Source organism: Cololabis saira, chromosome 12, assembly GCF_033807715.1.
Source record: "Cololabis saira isolate AMF1-May2022 chromosome 12, fColSai1.1, whole genome shotgun sequence".
Taxonomy (NCBI): domain Eukaryota; kingdom Metazoa; phylum Chordata; class Actinopteri; order Beloniformes; family Belonidae; genus Cololabis; species Cololabis saira.
The window spans coordinates 11,097,678-11,112,176 of record NC_084598.1 but is presented as its reverse complement, the minus strand read 5'-3'; the positions used below and the strand labels follow the sequence as shown (position 1 = coordinate 11,112,176).

The 14,499-nt window shown below is 46.1% G+C and overlaps 1 protein-coding gene across 1 annotated transcript; it reads right to left on the bottom strand.

The window, feature by feature from the left end:
• Positions 1-6,662: 6,662 nt before the first annotated feature.
• LOC133456850 (acidic mammalian chitinase-like) lies at positions 6,663-13,268 on the bottom strand. Its single transcript, XM_061735502.1, has 11 exons — positions 13,228-13,268; positions 13,128-13,154; positions 12,821-13,025; positions 12,694-12,750; positions 12,425-12,590; positions 12,214-12,338; positions 11,997-12,120; positions 11,416-11,598; positions 8,844-8,960; positions 8,578-8,710; positions 6,663-7,850 (listed from the first exon to the last, which is right to left on the bottom strand). Exons 1-11 carry the CDS (start codon positions 13,250-13,252, stop codon positions 7,585-7,587), a joined length of 1,428 nt encoding a protein of 475 aa, XP_061591486.1. The 5' UTR covers positions 13,253-13,268; the 3' UTR covers positions 6,663-7,584.
• Between the last annotated feature and the right edge of the window lie 1,231 nt (positions 13,269-14,499).

The window sequence follows — 14,499 nt, the reverse complement described above, 5'->3', positions numbered from 1 at the left end:
TCAGGTGGAGGAGTTTAAGTATCTTGGGGTCTTGTTCACGAGTGAGGGGAGAACGGAGCGCGAGATCGACAGGTGGATCGGTGCGGCGGCCGCAGTAATGCGGTCATTGTATCGGTCCGTCGTGGTGAAGAAGGAGCTGAGCCGAAAGGCAAAGCTCTCGATTTACCGGTCGATCTACGTTCCCACCCTCACCTATGGTCATGAACTCTGGGTCATGACCGAAAGAACGGGATCCCGGATACAAGCGGCCGAAATGAGTTTCCTCCGCAGGGTGGTGGGGCGCTCCCTTAGAGATAGGGTGAGGAGCTCTGTCACCCGGGAGGAGCTCGGAGTAGAGCCGCTGCTCCTCCACATCGAGAGGAGTCAGCTGAGGTGGCTCGGGCACCTGTATAGGATGCCCCCTGGACGCCTCCCTCGTGAGGTGTTCCGGGCATGTCCCACCGGGAGGAGGCCCCGAGGAAGACCCAGGACACGCTGGAGTGACTTCGTCACTCGGCTGGCCTGGGAACGCCTTGGGGTCCCCTCGGAAGAGCTGGAGGAAGTGTCCGGGGAGAGGGAAGTCTGGGGATCCCTGCTCCGACTGCTGCCCCCGCGACCCGGACTCGGATAATGCGGTGGACAATGGATGGATGGATGGATGGATGGACCACAAATAATATTTCTGAGAACTATTTACAGTTCTTCACTACTTCACAGTTTGTGTGAAGTAGCCCCTGCAGCCCCTGGGCGGCAACTCCCACGAAGGCCACTGAGCACTGACAGGAGGCCTGGGCCAGAACCAAAAGGCCTGGGGCCACGACCTGGCAGCCCCACCCCAGGCCTCCCCAGCACGGGACTGGCATTGCCAAGAGCAACTGACCCACACAGCCCAGTGGCAGCACCACTCCTGCCACCTGGCAGATGCCAGATGAAAGGAGAATAAAACAGCAGAGAGGGGATGAAAGGAAGAACAGGGGCAACATGACCGACACCAGAAGGGCCAAGTTGCCCCGCCTGCCACCCACCACCCGTCCCCAACACAGCGGCGGAGACAAACTAGAGGGCACAACCTGTAAAAAGAGACAACACCAGGACAGCCACATGGCATCCGCCCACATACCAGGATGCACCATCTAGCAACAAGTCCACACACCACCCTGCTCCAAAGCTCCAATGAGACAGAAGAGAGAGAGATATGTTATATTGGTAGATAAGTTACACTTTGACCAGAATCAGAATCAGGTTTATTAGGTCAGCTTAGAAAACTGTTTTTGACTTCGGACACACTGGCGGCGGCACGATGGTATTGTGCGCCTACTTTCCAAAGGGTAACACTGGGATAGGGGGCGGGTGGGGAGGGGGGGGTCTCTTCTTCACACTGAGTATATTACACAGTATCAAGGAGCAAAAAACACCTCAGCAGCACACACAGAGCAACAGACATCACAAGACTTGCATGTGGGTGTGTGGGTGTGTGGGTGTGTGTGTGTGTGTGTGTGTGGGGGGGGTGTCCCCGCACAGTACATCCAAGTGATCGCCGTTGTGGCGCTCAAACCCGGAAACTGTTGGGGGGGGGGTTCCCCGCACAGTACATCCAAGTGATCGCCGTCGTGGCGCTCGAACCCGGAGACTGTTGGTGGGGGCTGATATGAGGGAGGAGCCGAGGAAGGCGTTGAAGTTGAGGGAAGTGTGTGTGTTTGTCAGTAAGTGCAGAGTCGGCGGCAGAACAGATCTAATAGGGGGGCACATAATAACCAGCAGGGGGGCACAAACTGCCGTTCAAGAACGCAATATGATGTTAATGCTTAATATGAGTTTGCCATCAACGATCACAGCAAACCAGTTTCAATTACACAACATACTGCAAAATCTCTTTTTAATACACACACACACAAGTGTATTGTGCACCCAAACTGCAAAAAAACAAAAAACAACGACATAGAGGCCACGTCTCTCCCTCCCTCCCTCCCTCCCTCCCTCCCTCCCTCCCTCCCTCGCCCTCTCCATCTCTCTCTCATACAACGCATACACATAAAAACGTGAACGGTGAATCTCCAAATCTAATTTGACGAAATTAGACAGACCCAAACCTTCCACATTTGCGTAATAATAAACGCCAAGGCTGGCGCCATTAAGTCAATTAAATGCATGTCTCACCTTTAGAAGAGTTGCAAGCGGCGACTGTTGTTGCTGAACCTCCTGAGAACAGTGTCCTTCCACTCAGTTGTACACTTTCTGGTTAAGTCCCTTTCAAACGCCAGCTGAACCAACTGGGCCTTTCTTCTGTGGAGCATGACGCGTCTGTGGTCCGAAAATACGTTTCTCAGGGTGGAGAATGAGTTGTCACACATGGCTGTGGAGGCTCCAAATGTCAAAGCAGGTTTGAAAGCAGTCAGTACACTGGGCATTGCGGTGAGATGCGTGCGGTACTTGGAGATGATGTGCTGTACGGTCCAGTCCCCCTCGATTTGCTGCGATTGTTTTTGCAAGCTGAAAAACTGTTTAGCAACCTCGTACTCTGTCTCAACAATAGGCGATTGTGACAAATCCAAAATGTGCTTCACAGCCGTCACGTCCAGAAATGTGTCTCTTTCTGGGTTCAGTGCAACAAGCGCCCGGGCCAACTCCGAGTTGCGCTCGCTGAATCTGTGGTCCATTTCTCCAAGTACTGAATCAATAATGCTGTAGTACAGTCTCTTCAGTTCTGTTTTGTCATCGCCATCCCTGTGTCCTGTGGTTCCCTCAACGACATACTCATCCATACTGGCGGGCGCTTTGCGTCTCCGTTTGGGGGTCGTGGGTCTCAGTGGAGCGCGCGCAGCCGCAGCCGCATCCCACACCTTATTAAACTCCTCGTCACAGCGGAGTTTGCACACACAAACTGTTGCACTAGCCACAATACTTAAACCCGTCATCAAGTCTGCGTCCTCTCTCTGAAGAAGCTTGTTTGGTGGATCCAGTAGGGCAAGAACTGTGTGCACCAGCTTAGCAATGAACAAGAAGCTGGCCTCGGTCATTTCACGCAGCAAGCCCACCGCCTCCATCCGTACCTCTGCTCCACAGGCTGGTTCAGTATCAATCTCAGTCAATAGGGATGTCAGGTCATTGAAGGATTTTAGGATGACTGACACAGTGGCGAGATGTCCTGTCCATCTCTGCTCCAGAAGACGTTTAAGGTGCACACCCTTGTAGTGCACAGCAACGGTCGGCTTTTTGCAGAATTTGTAAAGGGCATTACACACATGAAAAAAATCCACTACAGCTGTCTCTGCTGACATTGCGTGTACTACCACCAAGTGTAGCTGGTGGTTCAGACAGTGTACATAAGGTATGTCTGAACCGAGCTTCTGTTGTAGTAGCTTCTGGACGCCACCGTGTTTCCCAGACATCAGCGCAGCTCCATCAAATACCTGGCTAAGAATCTTTGATGTGTTCAGTCCGGCTCCATTTAGCTCGGCCAAAACGGTGTCTGTTAATGTCTGTGCGTCACCCTTATCAGCAGTTGCTATGGTTAGTAGATGCTCTGTGACTTCATACGACTCATTTACAAATCTGATGACTATCAATATATTCTCACATCCTGTGGGGTCCCGGGTTCCATCTACTTTCAAAGTGTAAAAGGAGTCCCCCAACTCCTCCACTATAGCCTCAGTCACCACACTGCTCAGTGTGCTTATGAGTTCGTTTTGCATGTCGTGACAGGTGTATGTGGCGTTGCGTGGGATTGTTTTCACAACAGCTGCCAAATCTGGGTCCTTTTTAATTGTATAGTCCAGTAAGGAGAGAAAAAGGCCGCTCCCTCCCTTCGACATGTTGTCAAAAGCGTCTATCTTCCCTCGGTTGCAATTTTCCAGTTACGGAAACCCACACTCACAAAAGCATCCACTGCCTGAGACTTGCAATGGCCACTAAAATGTCGTCAACAAAAACAAAATGTTGCATTGGCTTTGATGCTGTATTCAAGCGTCTCGGTTGTGATACCAAGCAGCGACAAATGAACGCTTCCTACCGCTCAAAATGCTGGCATGGTACTGCTGTAAAACAACTTGGTTGGGCTGGTCGGTCCCGAGGTCATCTATGGCTGCTGCTCTTCCACAGGTAGCACTAGCAGGTGCATCATGGCTGCTCACACAAGGAGGCTCTGATTCGTGCTTTTCAGGGGCAGCGGTGCTGGGGCCGGGTGTATTTGCTCCCTCTTCCGTAGATGGAGCTGGAGGAGGCCTAGAAGACGCAGCACCGTGTAGCCCTTTCTTATATCCATTGTCTTTTCGAAATGTTATTTCAATGTGATAATAGCTTGGGCTCAGCCTCACTGTGAAAAATGCTAGCGCCGTAGTGCTCACTGGCCGCGCTTTCTGGCTTTCTCATTCAAACCAGTAGGTCACGTCAAGAACCGGACCAATGAGCATACATCCCCACATCATGTGACGCAAATATAACTAAAAAAATTGTTTTTTTTTGTAAATGTATTTTTTTAATGTAATTTACGAAGGATGATTTCACGTTCAATAAGATAAGTAATCAAAAAAATTAAATAATAAATAATTAAAATACAAAGTTTGGCACAAAGGCTTGGCCTGCTTGTGGGCGAGTGGGGGGGGCACAATAACTCATTTGGGGGGGCATGGCCCGCGGATGACCCCCCATGACGCCAACCCTGAGTAAGTGTCTGTGACGCGATAAGTCCGTGAACCTTCGCCCAGAGCTGCTCTCAGCCAAATGTCCTTGATGTTATCAGGCGGCTCGGTACAGTTCTGCAACAGGGATCCGCAGGTGTTCGTGGGAGAGGGGGAGGGTTAGAGGGGGCAGAGTCATCTTGTTTACATTCCACCAGGAAGATTGTGACCAGGAGCGATCGGCCTAAGACCGCTCTGTCAAGGGCAGATATAGAATCAACAATTATATTGAAAACAGGCAGCCCAGTAATTTTCCGTCTGCCTTCAGTCTTCTGGTTCAGCAATGGCAACTTCAATCAGACGAATTTGTGATCACTTCCCACCAAGCCGAGCTTCCAACTTCTCCAGGGTGTTATCAATCTTGCCAATGAGCTCAAAGACCGCCGCTAGCCTGCGATTCTGTTCGAGAATCGCATCCAGCTTACGGCCCTGCTCCCCCAACGTTAGAGTCTGAGCATTGGTCGCCTTGCTTGACCCTTCAGCCACGTCCGGCAGCTCTGAAAGAGCCAAAACAGCTGTCGACGTCTTACGCGTTTGTCGGTAGACAAGTAATCCCCCTCCTCCTATCAGGAGGATGATCAGGAGAAATCCTGCTATCATAAATCCAATTATGAAGGTGTCTTCAACATCCTCGACGGACAGAATTTTGAGACACAAAGGCTTCCAATATTTGTAGGAATCCATTGTATATCCAGAAAAAAAATGTCCCATCGGTGCAAGAGGGCTCCCTTACCCCCTGTCTTCTGGTCGCAAAAATTTGGTCAATTGTGCTGAGAGACCAGTTAATTATTTCCATGATTGTAGAGTTGTAGAGTTTTCGGAGGAGTGAAAAGAAGAGACTCTGAAGACGAGAAAAAACAAAGCAGTAGCAGGGCAGGCAGATAAGGGAGAGAGCAGAAAAGCGTCCGCCTTGAGTTGAGAGCCGGAAAAGGAGAGAAAAAAAAGGACAACTGTTTAAAAATTAGGATATCACCCCTTGGATTTTCTGACTTTCCTTCAACAGTATGGACGCAATGTCAAATAACTAATTTCTAACACCTCTGCTGTATCAATGCACCGTTGTCTCACTCACCCCTCATAGGCATTATACTATGTTTCTGTTTTCTCACTTTGTTTTATGTGTTGTTCTGTTGATTTTGGACTTGTTGGTCTTTCATTGTTTTTTGTTTCTTACAGGTACACACACACATTCTCATAGTCTTATATAGACACACCCTCTTTCTCTCTCTCTCTCTCACACACACACACACACACACACACACACACACACACACACACACACACACACACACACACACACACACACACACACACACACACACACACACACACACACGCACAGTATTTTGATAAACAAAAGAATCCGATACAATTATCTTAAAGGGGACATATTATGAAAAACACGTTTTTTCTTGTTTTAACATATATAAAGTGGTCTCCCCTCACCCTGCCAGCACAGGGGAGACAAAATACCATGAATTTCTGCAAGGTCTTTGACCCCCGCCTTACAGAATCCCCCAGTGTCACGTGATTTTTTTTGAGCCGATGAAAATCTGCGCCTAGGGTGATGTCACCCGAGGCGCAGAGGTTTGGCCTCCGCTGCTGAAACCACGCCCACAACCAGCTCTCTACGCCGGCTGGAGCTGTCCTTCCTTGAGCCAGTCGGACGCGGCGCCGCGGCGGAGCGGATCCGGGTTAAATCATCCAGGTTCCCGGGTGGTTTGGGAGCTGGGTCCTCGGGGGTCCATCCCAGGTCGGATCAGCTTCACCCTCCGAGATTTTCAGCCAAATCTGTCGGTTTGATCCCCGGTAACCAACGATGCGCAGAGGATGCGCCCCGGAGCCGATCTGTGCACCGGGCGCCTGCCGTGGGGTTGCGGTTGTATGATCTTTGCAAGGGCTAAGTATTTAGCTTAATACTTAGCCCTAGCCACTTTAGATGCGGAAAAGTTTTCCATAGATTCGATTGGAATTTTCTTTTCACTAAACTGCAAAAATTCAGCTTTGGGGAGTCATTTATTAATTGGATCAAGACCCTATACAATGCACCTTCAGCCATGGTGACCACCGATGGATTTACGTCACAAAGCTTTACATTGCTAAACCCGCTTGACATCACTCTCTTCTTTATTCATTATATTTATTGAACCCTTAGCAGCAGCTATCTATCAGAACCTCCATATCACAGGAATCTATACATCTCAAGTGCATCAAAAGACCAGCTGATATGCTGATGACATTTTACTGTGTTTACAAAAACCTCAATCATCCTTACCAGAAGTAGTAAAACTAACACATTTGTAGCAGAGAAAATTTAAAACCTTTTTCTTACCCGCAGGGAAAACTTTGACTTTTGCCAGAGTCATTTTAAAAAGATACAATTATCTTATATCCATGTGTAAAAAATAGCCACATGTGGATATAAGATGATCGTAGTTTCAACAAAAAGATGCTGAAATTTGGAGATATTTTTATATTTTGTAAAGTTTAGAAGTGAAAGTGGTCACTACTCTCATGTGCTAATACAAAAAACCCTAAAAAAAACCTTATTATAAGTATGTAAAAAAGAAACTAATTTCTTGAATTCTGTCCATTTTTATATTGTTTGCTTGCATGAATAAGACTTTCAGAAGACAGAAACCTCAACTCTTCGGGTAGAACTCACTAAAAGTCAGTCATTTTAGTTATAGGAGGATGATGGTCCTTAAAGCTGTTAATGATTGCACAAATTCTAGAAACATGAGACATCATTTTCAAAAAGGGATCAAATTACATGTGTTAATGACCTGAACTAAACATACAGTTTCATGAGTCTTTGCAATTGTCAGTATAATACGGAATACAATTACATTGTGAACTATAAAGTAAAAAACTCCTGTTTAGTTGAAATTCATGTAGACTACTTAAAGTATATACCACAAATGTACATTTAGGGCCAACCACAGCATTTACAACTGTCTCGAAAGACTAAATTATCTGGGCACTTTAGAATCCAGGTCATGCCATTGGCACAAATGTAAAACGACCCAGGGGCATCAGGCTTGACATAAAGCCCATCGATCTTCGTAGCACATATGTTTCCAGATGAAGCGGCCTCCGTCGGTCTGGGTGGAGGTTGGGTGGGCACTGGGTCTTCTTTTGGAGTTGGAATCACTTTAGGTTGAATGGTTTCAGAAGTAGGAAGTGGAGGAAGATCTGGAGAAGTAATATTCAATTTTTATTAATATAATTTATTAATGAAGTACGGTTAAAATAAACAGGATTTAAAGAATATGAATAGTTTTATTTAACAAAACAAAACGGGAACCACTGTGATGGACTGGAGAGCTTTTGCCTGAGGCATGCTGGTATTGGCTCCAGCAGATCCATGAGGGCCTAAGTAGGGCTAGGCAGGGATGGATAGATGAAAACTGCAACTACAACGATGCAAGCAAATGTAAACTCTGCTGCCATCTTCTTTTTCCTCACAGCACTAATAAGCACTTGGTCGGTCTTTTTCTTATTGCATCGTCATGAAGCATATTTAACAGATTTAAGATGCTAACTGAGACCTGTACAGTCTGAAATGAATTTCTAAAAATGTTCTTTGTAATTTTTTTGAGCGTTTCTACGAAGCACTTCCTGCCATGTTCTCTCCTAAAGATTGGAAACTGTTCTGGCTGTTAACCACCTGTGTGAATATTCTTTCCCCTTGTTGAATGATGGACAACTGCCAAAAATATTTGCTTCCATAGAGGTGATCACACCAACTGATCAAAAGTACATTTGCAGCCCCTGGCTATAATACTGTGCGCCATGTTTACATGGAGCTCATTTTAAAGCCTAGTAAGAACTGGATTATTTATTTCATCAGCCCTGAATGCATAAAACCTTACAATTGAAGCTGACCATTTTTTTTCTTTATCTGTACTATTCTCCTGACCTGACGCCAGCAGAGAGCGAAGGTAGCTGATGAGGGGGTAGTTTCCTTGTCCGCAGAACTCCCCGTTAAAGTCATCAAGATCCAGAGCCCAAACAAAGGCTCCTCCAAATCGATTATCTTTTAGGTAACGGACCTAAATAAGGAAGGATAAAAAAAAAACAAAAAAAAAACTGTATGCGCTTTAACATTATACACTTTGGTAATTACAGTTAAGGCATTTTATTCAATAACAGTTACTAAACACCTTCATAGAAATATAAAATTACCTTAGTATTGAAACTTTCCTTGTTGTCGTATCCAACCCACTCATTTTGTTTGATGGCATAAGGAACTTTTTGAGCTTCAATCAGCTGAACAACGGCCCCTTGAAGGAACGTGCAAATCTGAAAATTATATCAAAAGAAAAGAGAAAGCCTTTAAAAGCATTATGTTAACAATGTATCATTGACTTTGCACTAATTTATACATACACATTATATATATATGTATATATATATATATATATATATATATATATATATATATAAAGAATTGAGACCACACACACACACACACACACACACACACACACACACACACACACACACACGTCTTGACTCACCAACATTTGCCCACTCCTCAGTGGAAAACCATACCAAATCTGTCAGATTCCCTGGGGAGCTACTATGCACAACCCTCTCCATGTTGTCCCACAGATATTCAGTTAGATTGAAATGTAGGCTCTGGCAGTGCCATTCCCAAACTTTAATGTTCTTCTGGTGAAGACATTGTTTCTTGCGTATTTGGATGTATACTTCGGCCCATTGTCATACTGAAATGTGCACTTCCTCTTCATCTTCAGCCTTTTAGCTGACAAGGTTTGAGGGGTTTGCATTTGCAAAGGAATCATTTGAGTAAAAAAATTGTATTTGGAAATGTTCATAATTTCCTCCACCTTTACTAAAGCTCCAGTTCTAATTACAGAAAAGCAACAAATCACATTGCATCCATGCTTCAGAGGATATGATGTTCTTTTGCTCATGCACAAAGCAGTTTTTGATCTGCCTTCATGTGATCAGACCAGAACACATTTTTCCAAATGCTGCGTGGAGACTTGATGTTTTTTTTTTTCTTTTCAAAGTTTATCTGGGCTTGGATGTTTTTCTTTGTATGAAAAGGATTACATGTTGCAATGCTACCCTATACTCCAGACCAACAGAGGAGGCTGGAGATTGATGTTACATCCAGTACACAACCGGTACTTGGCAGAAATTCCTTCAGTGTTCCTGTGGGCCTCAACAGCCTCCACAACCAATTTACATCTTTCCATTTCCATCTTTAAAAAAAAAAATCTGATTCTGAGAGATGTCCTGTAGCACGACGAGTGCTACGGGGCCCGACCAACAGGATAGAGAGGACACGGAGTTTAGTGCAGAACCCTTTTATTGAACCACACACACCGCCACACGTGCACAAGCACAGCACCAGCCGACATCAGCAGCTTCTCAGTCCGACTTGCATCTTCTCTGTCTCTCCCTTATAAGGCTGGCAGGGTGGAGAGGTTGACGGGCCACACCTGTGTCCTTTCAGCCTGAGTGGCTGCAGCTCCTCCACCCTGCCACACACCCCCAACGCCAAACTTGCGCCGGGGTCCGTCCGGCCGAGCCTACTCCCCCCCCCGCCCCCTCGGAGCGGGAGAGGGAGCCCGGAACCGCGGCTGCGCCCCGGGCCTTCCTGGCCCGGACGGCTGCCGGGACCTGTCGGGAGGCCGCCCTCGGCGCCGGGCTGACCAGCGGTGCGTCCAGGACCATCCCCTCCTCCGTGATGCGGCCCCGCGCCGGCCGCTGGTCCGCCTCCAGGACCGCCTCCTCCACGGCTCAGCCCTGCTCTGGAGCTGGTGTGTCCAGGACCGCCTCCTCCGTAACGCCGCCCTGCTCCGGCTGCTGGTCCGCCTCCACCTCCGCAGCCCCCTCCGACTCCGCCCCCCCGACTCCACCTCCGACGCCGTCGCCTGGCGACCTGCAGCCACTGCCTCCCTGCCGGTCGGCTGCAGCCCTGCCAGCGCTGCCGCGGCGAACCTCAGGCGTGGTGCTGGGGTGGGCCGCTCCGGGGGTCCCTGCGTCTCGGGAGCAGTCGCTTGGCGGCCCGCAGCTTCTGCCTCCCCACCTCTCAGCTGCGGCGCCGCCAGCCCCTCCCGCGCTGCTGCGGCGAACCTCCAGCGTGGCGCAGGGGTGGGTCGCTCCGTGGCCACGAGCGCTTCCAGCCTCACCAGCTGCTGCTCGCCCTGGTCACGGAGCAGGGTGGCCAGGTCCGCCATGGCATGGGCGAGCGCGTCCAGGGCCCGCTCCGTGCCTCCCTTCTCCATCCCGTCGGGCCCCATGTTGGGTGCCAGTGTAGCACGGCGAGTGCTACGGGGCCCGACCGACAGGATAGAAAGGACACGGAGTTTAGTGCAGAACCCTTTTATTGAACCACACACACCGCCACACGTGCACAAGCACAGCACCAGCCGACATCAGCAGCTTCTCAGTCCGACTTGCAGCTTCTCTGTCTCTCCCTTATAAGGCTGGCAGGGTGGAGAGGTTGACGGGCCACACCTGTGTCCCGTCAGCCTGACTGGCTGCAGCCCCTCCACCCTGCCACATGTCCAATTCTCTGTAATGTCACTATTCTCCTATTTGTTCCTCTTTGTGATGACCGTCCTTAGCGTGTCAATGGAATGATGGGAATTGTTGTATCCTTCTTCTATCTGATACCTTTTTTTTCTTTACATCACAACCAACTAGCTTTTCAACAGGCGTTTTCATACTTTTTAGAGTCAGTGTAGAAGTATAAGGAGTTGAAAAAGTTATCTCTTACCTCATAAAAGGACCAGAACCCTGCCTCCCTTGTAAAAACACCAGCAGCAGCGGGACCACTGGCTGGTGCTCCAACTTGGTGGGACTGAGTGGAGAGTCGAAATGTTCGTCCGTACGTAGCAAAGCCCATATTCAGCTTTTCTACGGGTGTACCTTTGTCTTTCCAGTACCTCATAGCAAAGTCCTGAAATGTAAATTAGCAGGTGTAATTATATCAATGCACTATGGATCTTTTATAGAAAAAAAAAATGCAAATTTCAAGAAAAACTTTTATATAATGACTATAATATGATGTTATCGGTGTATTTAAATCATTGGATCTTCCTTTGCTTCCTATATATCATGTGTTTGAGCCTTGGTTTTCTGCCTGAATGTTAAGCAGCCAACTGGATCTCACAAGCTTGTCCTTAAGATTAACATATTTAGTTCTGGCCCACTTCTGTGTTTGTAATATATAATATCCAAAGTTGTCCACCTCATTCCAGTTTTACATATTTTGCTTTTTTTTTGTTTTTTTATGCTAATAATAAAACCAGGTGAATAAAAATATGTTTAGAAAAAAAAGAGAACTATTGTACTCACTGTGTTTAGGTAAACATTGTCACCGGTCTCATGGGATCCTTTGTATAAGGGGCTGTTATGTCCTGTGACTCTTTCCCAGGTGCCATGGAAGTCATATGTCATTACATTAATAAAATCTAGATACCTGATCAAACACAAATGAAAAAAAAAAAAAAAGATCAAATACAGCCCGTCATACAAGTGGATGCACAATGTTGAAATGAAAACATCAATGTACTTTGCAATCTCTGCGATTTCATAACCAGCATCAATGGTTCCTTTGCCAGCAGACACTTTAGCAGAGATCATTAACCTGGGCTGCCCAGTTGAACGTCCCTCAGCTTCATAAGCCTCAAGGAGTTCCTATAAACCACAGAAATAAGTATGAGTCACCTCATGCTTCTTGTTAAACATTAGTTGAGAAAAAGAATAATATTTCTGGATGTGACCTTGCATAATACTGTGAATCTCTGCTTATCCTCCAAAGGACTTCCTCTTGCTGCAGGGTACTCCCAGTCCAAGTCCAGTCCATCAAAGCCATGTTTTCTCAGGAATTTGATGGAAGACTGAATGAACGTGTTTCTGTTTGCTTGTGTTGAGACGATCTTAGTGAATCTGGGTAGTAGTTCAATAAAAGAAAGGTACAATACAGAAGGTATGCAGGTGACTTTAGTACGATACGGTAGTTGTTACTGATTCTTCATGGACAATGTCTCACTTTTGTGTTCCAAAATTCCAGCCTCCAACTGCCAGCAGTGTTTTTAGATCTGGATTCCTGTAGAAACACATACATTGAGTTGGCAGTAAAATTTAACAATGATGAAGCCTGAAAGAAATCTACAAACCTCTGTTTGAGTCCGTTAAAAGATTTATAGAGTTCCTCGTCGTTCCATTCTATCGTGGCCAGCTCATTTTGCTCATTAATACCGGAGAAGGCATAGATCAGATGGGTGCAGAGGTTTGGGTCAATATTTGATGGTAGAGCCTTCCCATTGCCTGGCCTATACTGGGCCCAGTTAGTAAAGTAGCACACAAGTCTGGAGGATGAGGCTAAAACATTAAAGAAAAGTTGGTCGTTATAAATCATTGCTGTGCTTTTTATAAAGGGAATTAATGTCCAAAATGCATGCTTGCTGTAAAATATAGACTCACCCAAAATACTTAAGGAAAGAAAGAGACCTGTAAAGTTCGAGATTTAGGAATTTAATGCTATTGCTGTGGAGACAAATGCTTGATTTTAGTTGTGCCTTACCTGCTATCGGAATTAGCTTGTTCATTGCAAAGGTGCTTGAATAAGTTCTTGCAGTAACAAAATCGAGTATTGGGTAAATATATACGAACCACCATAATCATTAACTCAGAACAAATTGTAAGTCCTAAAGTGTTGGATATGTCAATGTTGCATCATCCATGTCAGTCAAAAAGACCTCACAAAAAAAGTTTCACTCCAACATCACAGTGAATAAAAATAAATAAATCAAACCCTTAAGTTTGCTATTAAAACACTAAAGACATGCGTTATGCAAAATGTATGCACATTGCTATGCCCTATTTAGTGCACATTTCTGGAGCAGCTTTTGCTAAAATTATGTCTGAAAGCATCCTGTTTTATCTCCCTTTTCTTACTCCCACGCAAAACACATACACAAATAGAAAGAAAAAAAGACCCAGTGTGCTGTGGTGGGTCATCTGGGCTGGACAGTTAAAAAACAATGGATTTCAGGCAGCTCTCTTTTTTTGTTATTTGTTGTTGATTATTCTCTTGTTTGTATGAAATGACTTACCTAAAATAGATGGAGTACATCATCACAAATGAAAGGGTTGTATGTATAATCTTGGTCTCAATAACACATTACTAACAACTAACACATTCAAGATTACTACATATTTGTCAGAATCCAGATGTTTGTTACAAGTAAGTTCATTTGGAACTCAGTAGAAAAGTTACATTTTTCATCTCCCGCTTAAAAAAACCCCCACGTTACTTTGAGGGAAACCCACCTTTGAATCATACAATAGTAGGAAATTTGATCTCCCAATTAGTAAATTAATATCTGATGAGTAAATATGCAAAACTATATGCTCAAAAAGGGAAACTGGGCAGGTTTAAAGATGTTTTAACAAAAAGTATGTCCAGACGGGACCACAAAATGTGCCATTAGGGCACTTTTTGGCACCGTATGTGCAATTTGATCTTTCTCAGGTACCAGACTGGAAAACTATTTATCTTTGACTGATGTATCAATATATCATTCCATCCAAATACAAGTGTTTTTGACTTATTTTGAAATTGTTTACACATATATAAATTTTGTTTGACTCCAACTGGAGTGCTACAGTATATTACTGTGGCAGGGTGCAGGATTGGGGCGTGGTCGGCAGGGGAGAGAGGGAGTGCGGGGGAGTGGCGCACAGGTGACGCGGCTGGAACAGCTGATGGTACACAGGTGGATCTAATCACTCTCTGTGTATTTCAGTAGGTGTGCGGGCCCTGGAGACGGAGAAGGACGGAGCAGAGCAGAGC

What these genes read in the sequence shown, in the direction of transcription:
- LOC133456850 (XM_061735502.1), bottom strand. Translation starts at nt 13,252, where the DNA reads ATGAACAAGCTAATTCCGATAGCAG. An exon ending in CAAGCTAATTCCGATAGCAG is followed by an intron (nt 13,155 to 13,227) that starts GTAAGGCACAAC and finishes CGAACTTTACAG; the next exon opens with GTCTCTTTCTTTCCTTAAGT. An exon ending in TGGAATTTTGGAACACAAAA is followed by an intron (nt 12,591 to 12,693) that starts GTGAGACATTGT and finishes ACTACTACCCAG; the next exon opens with ATTCACTAAGATCGTCTCAA.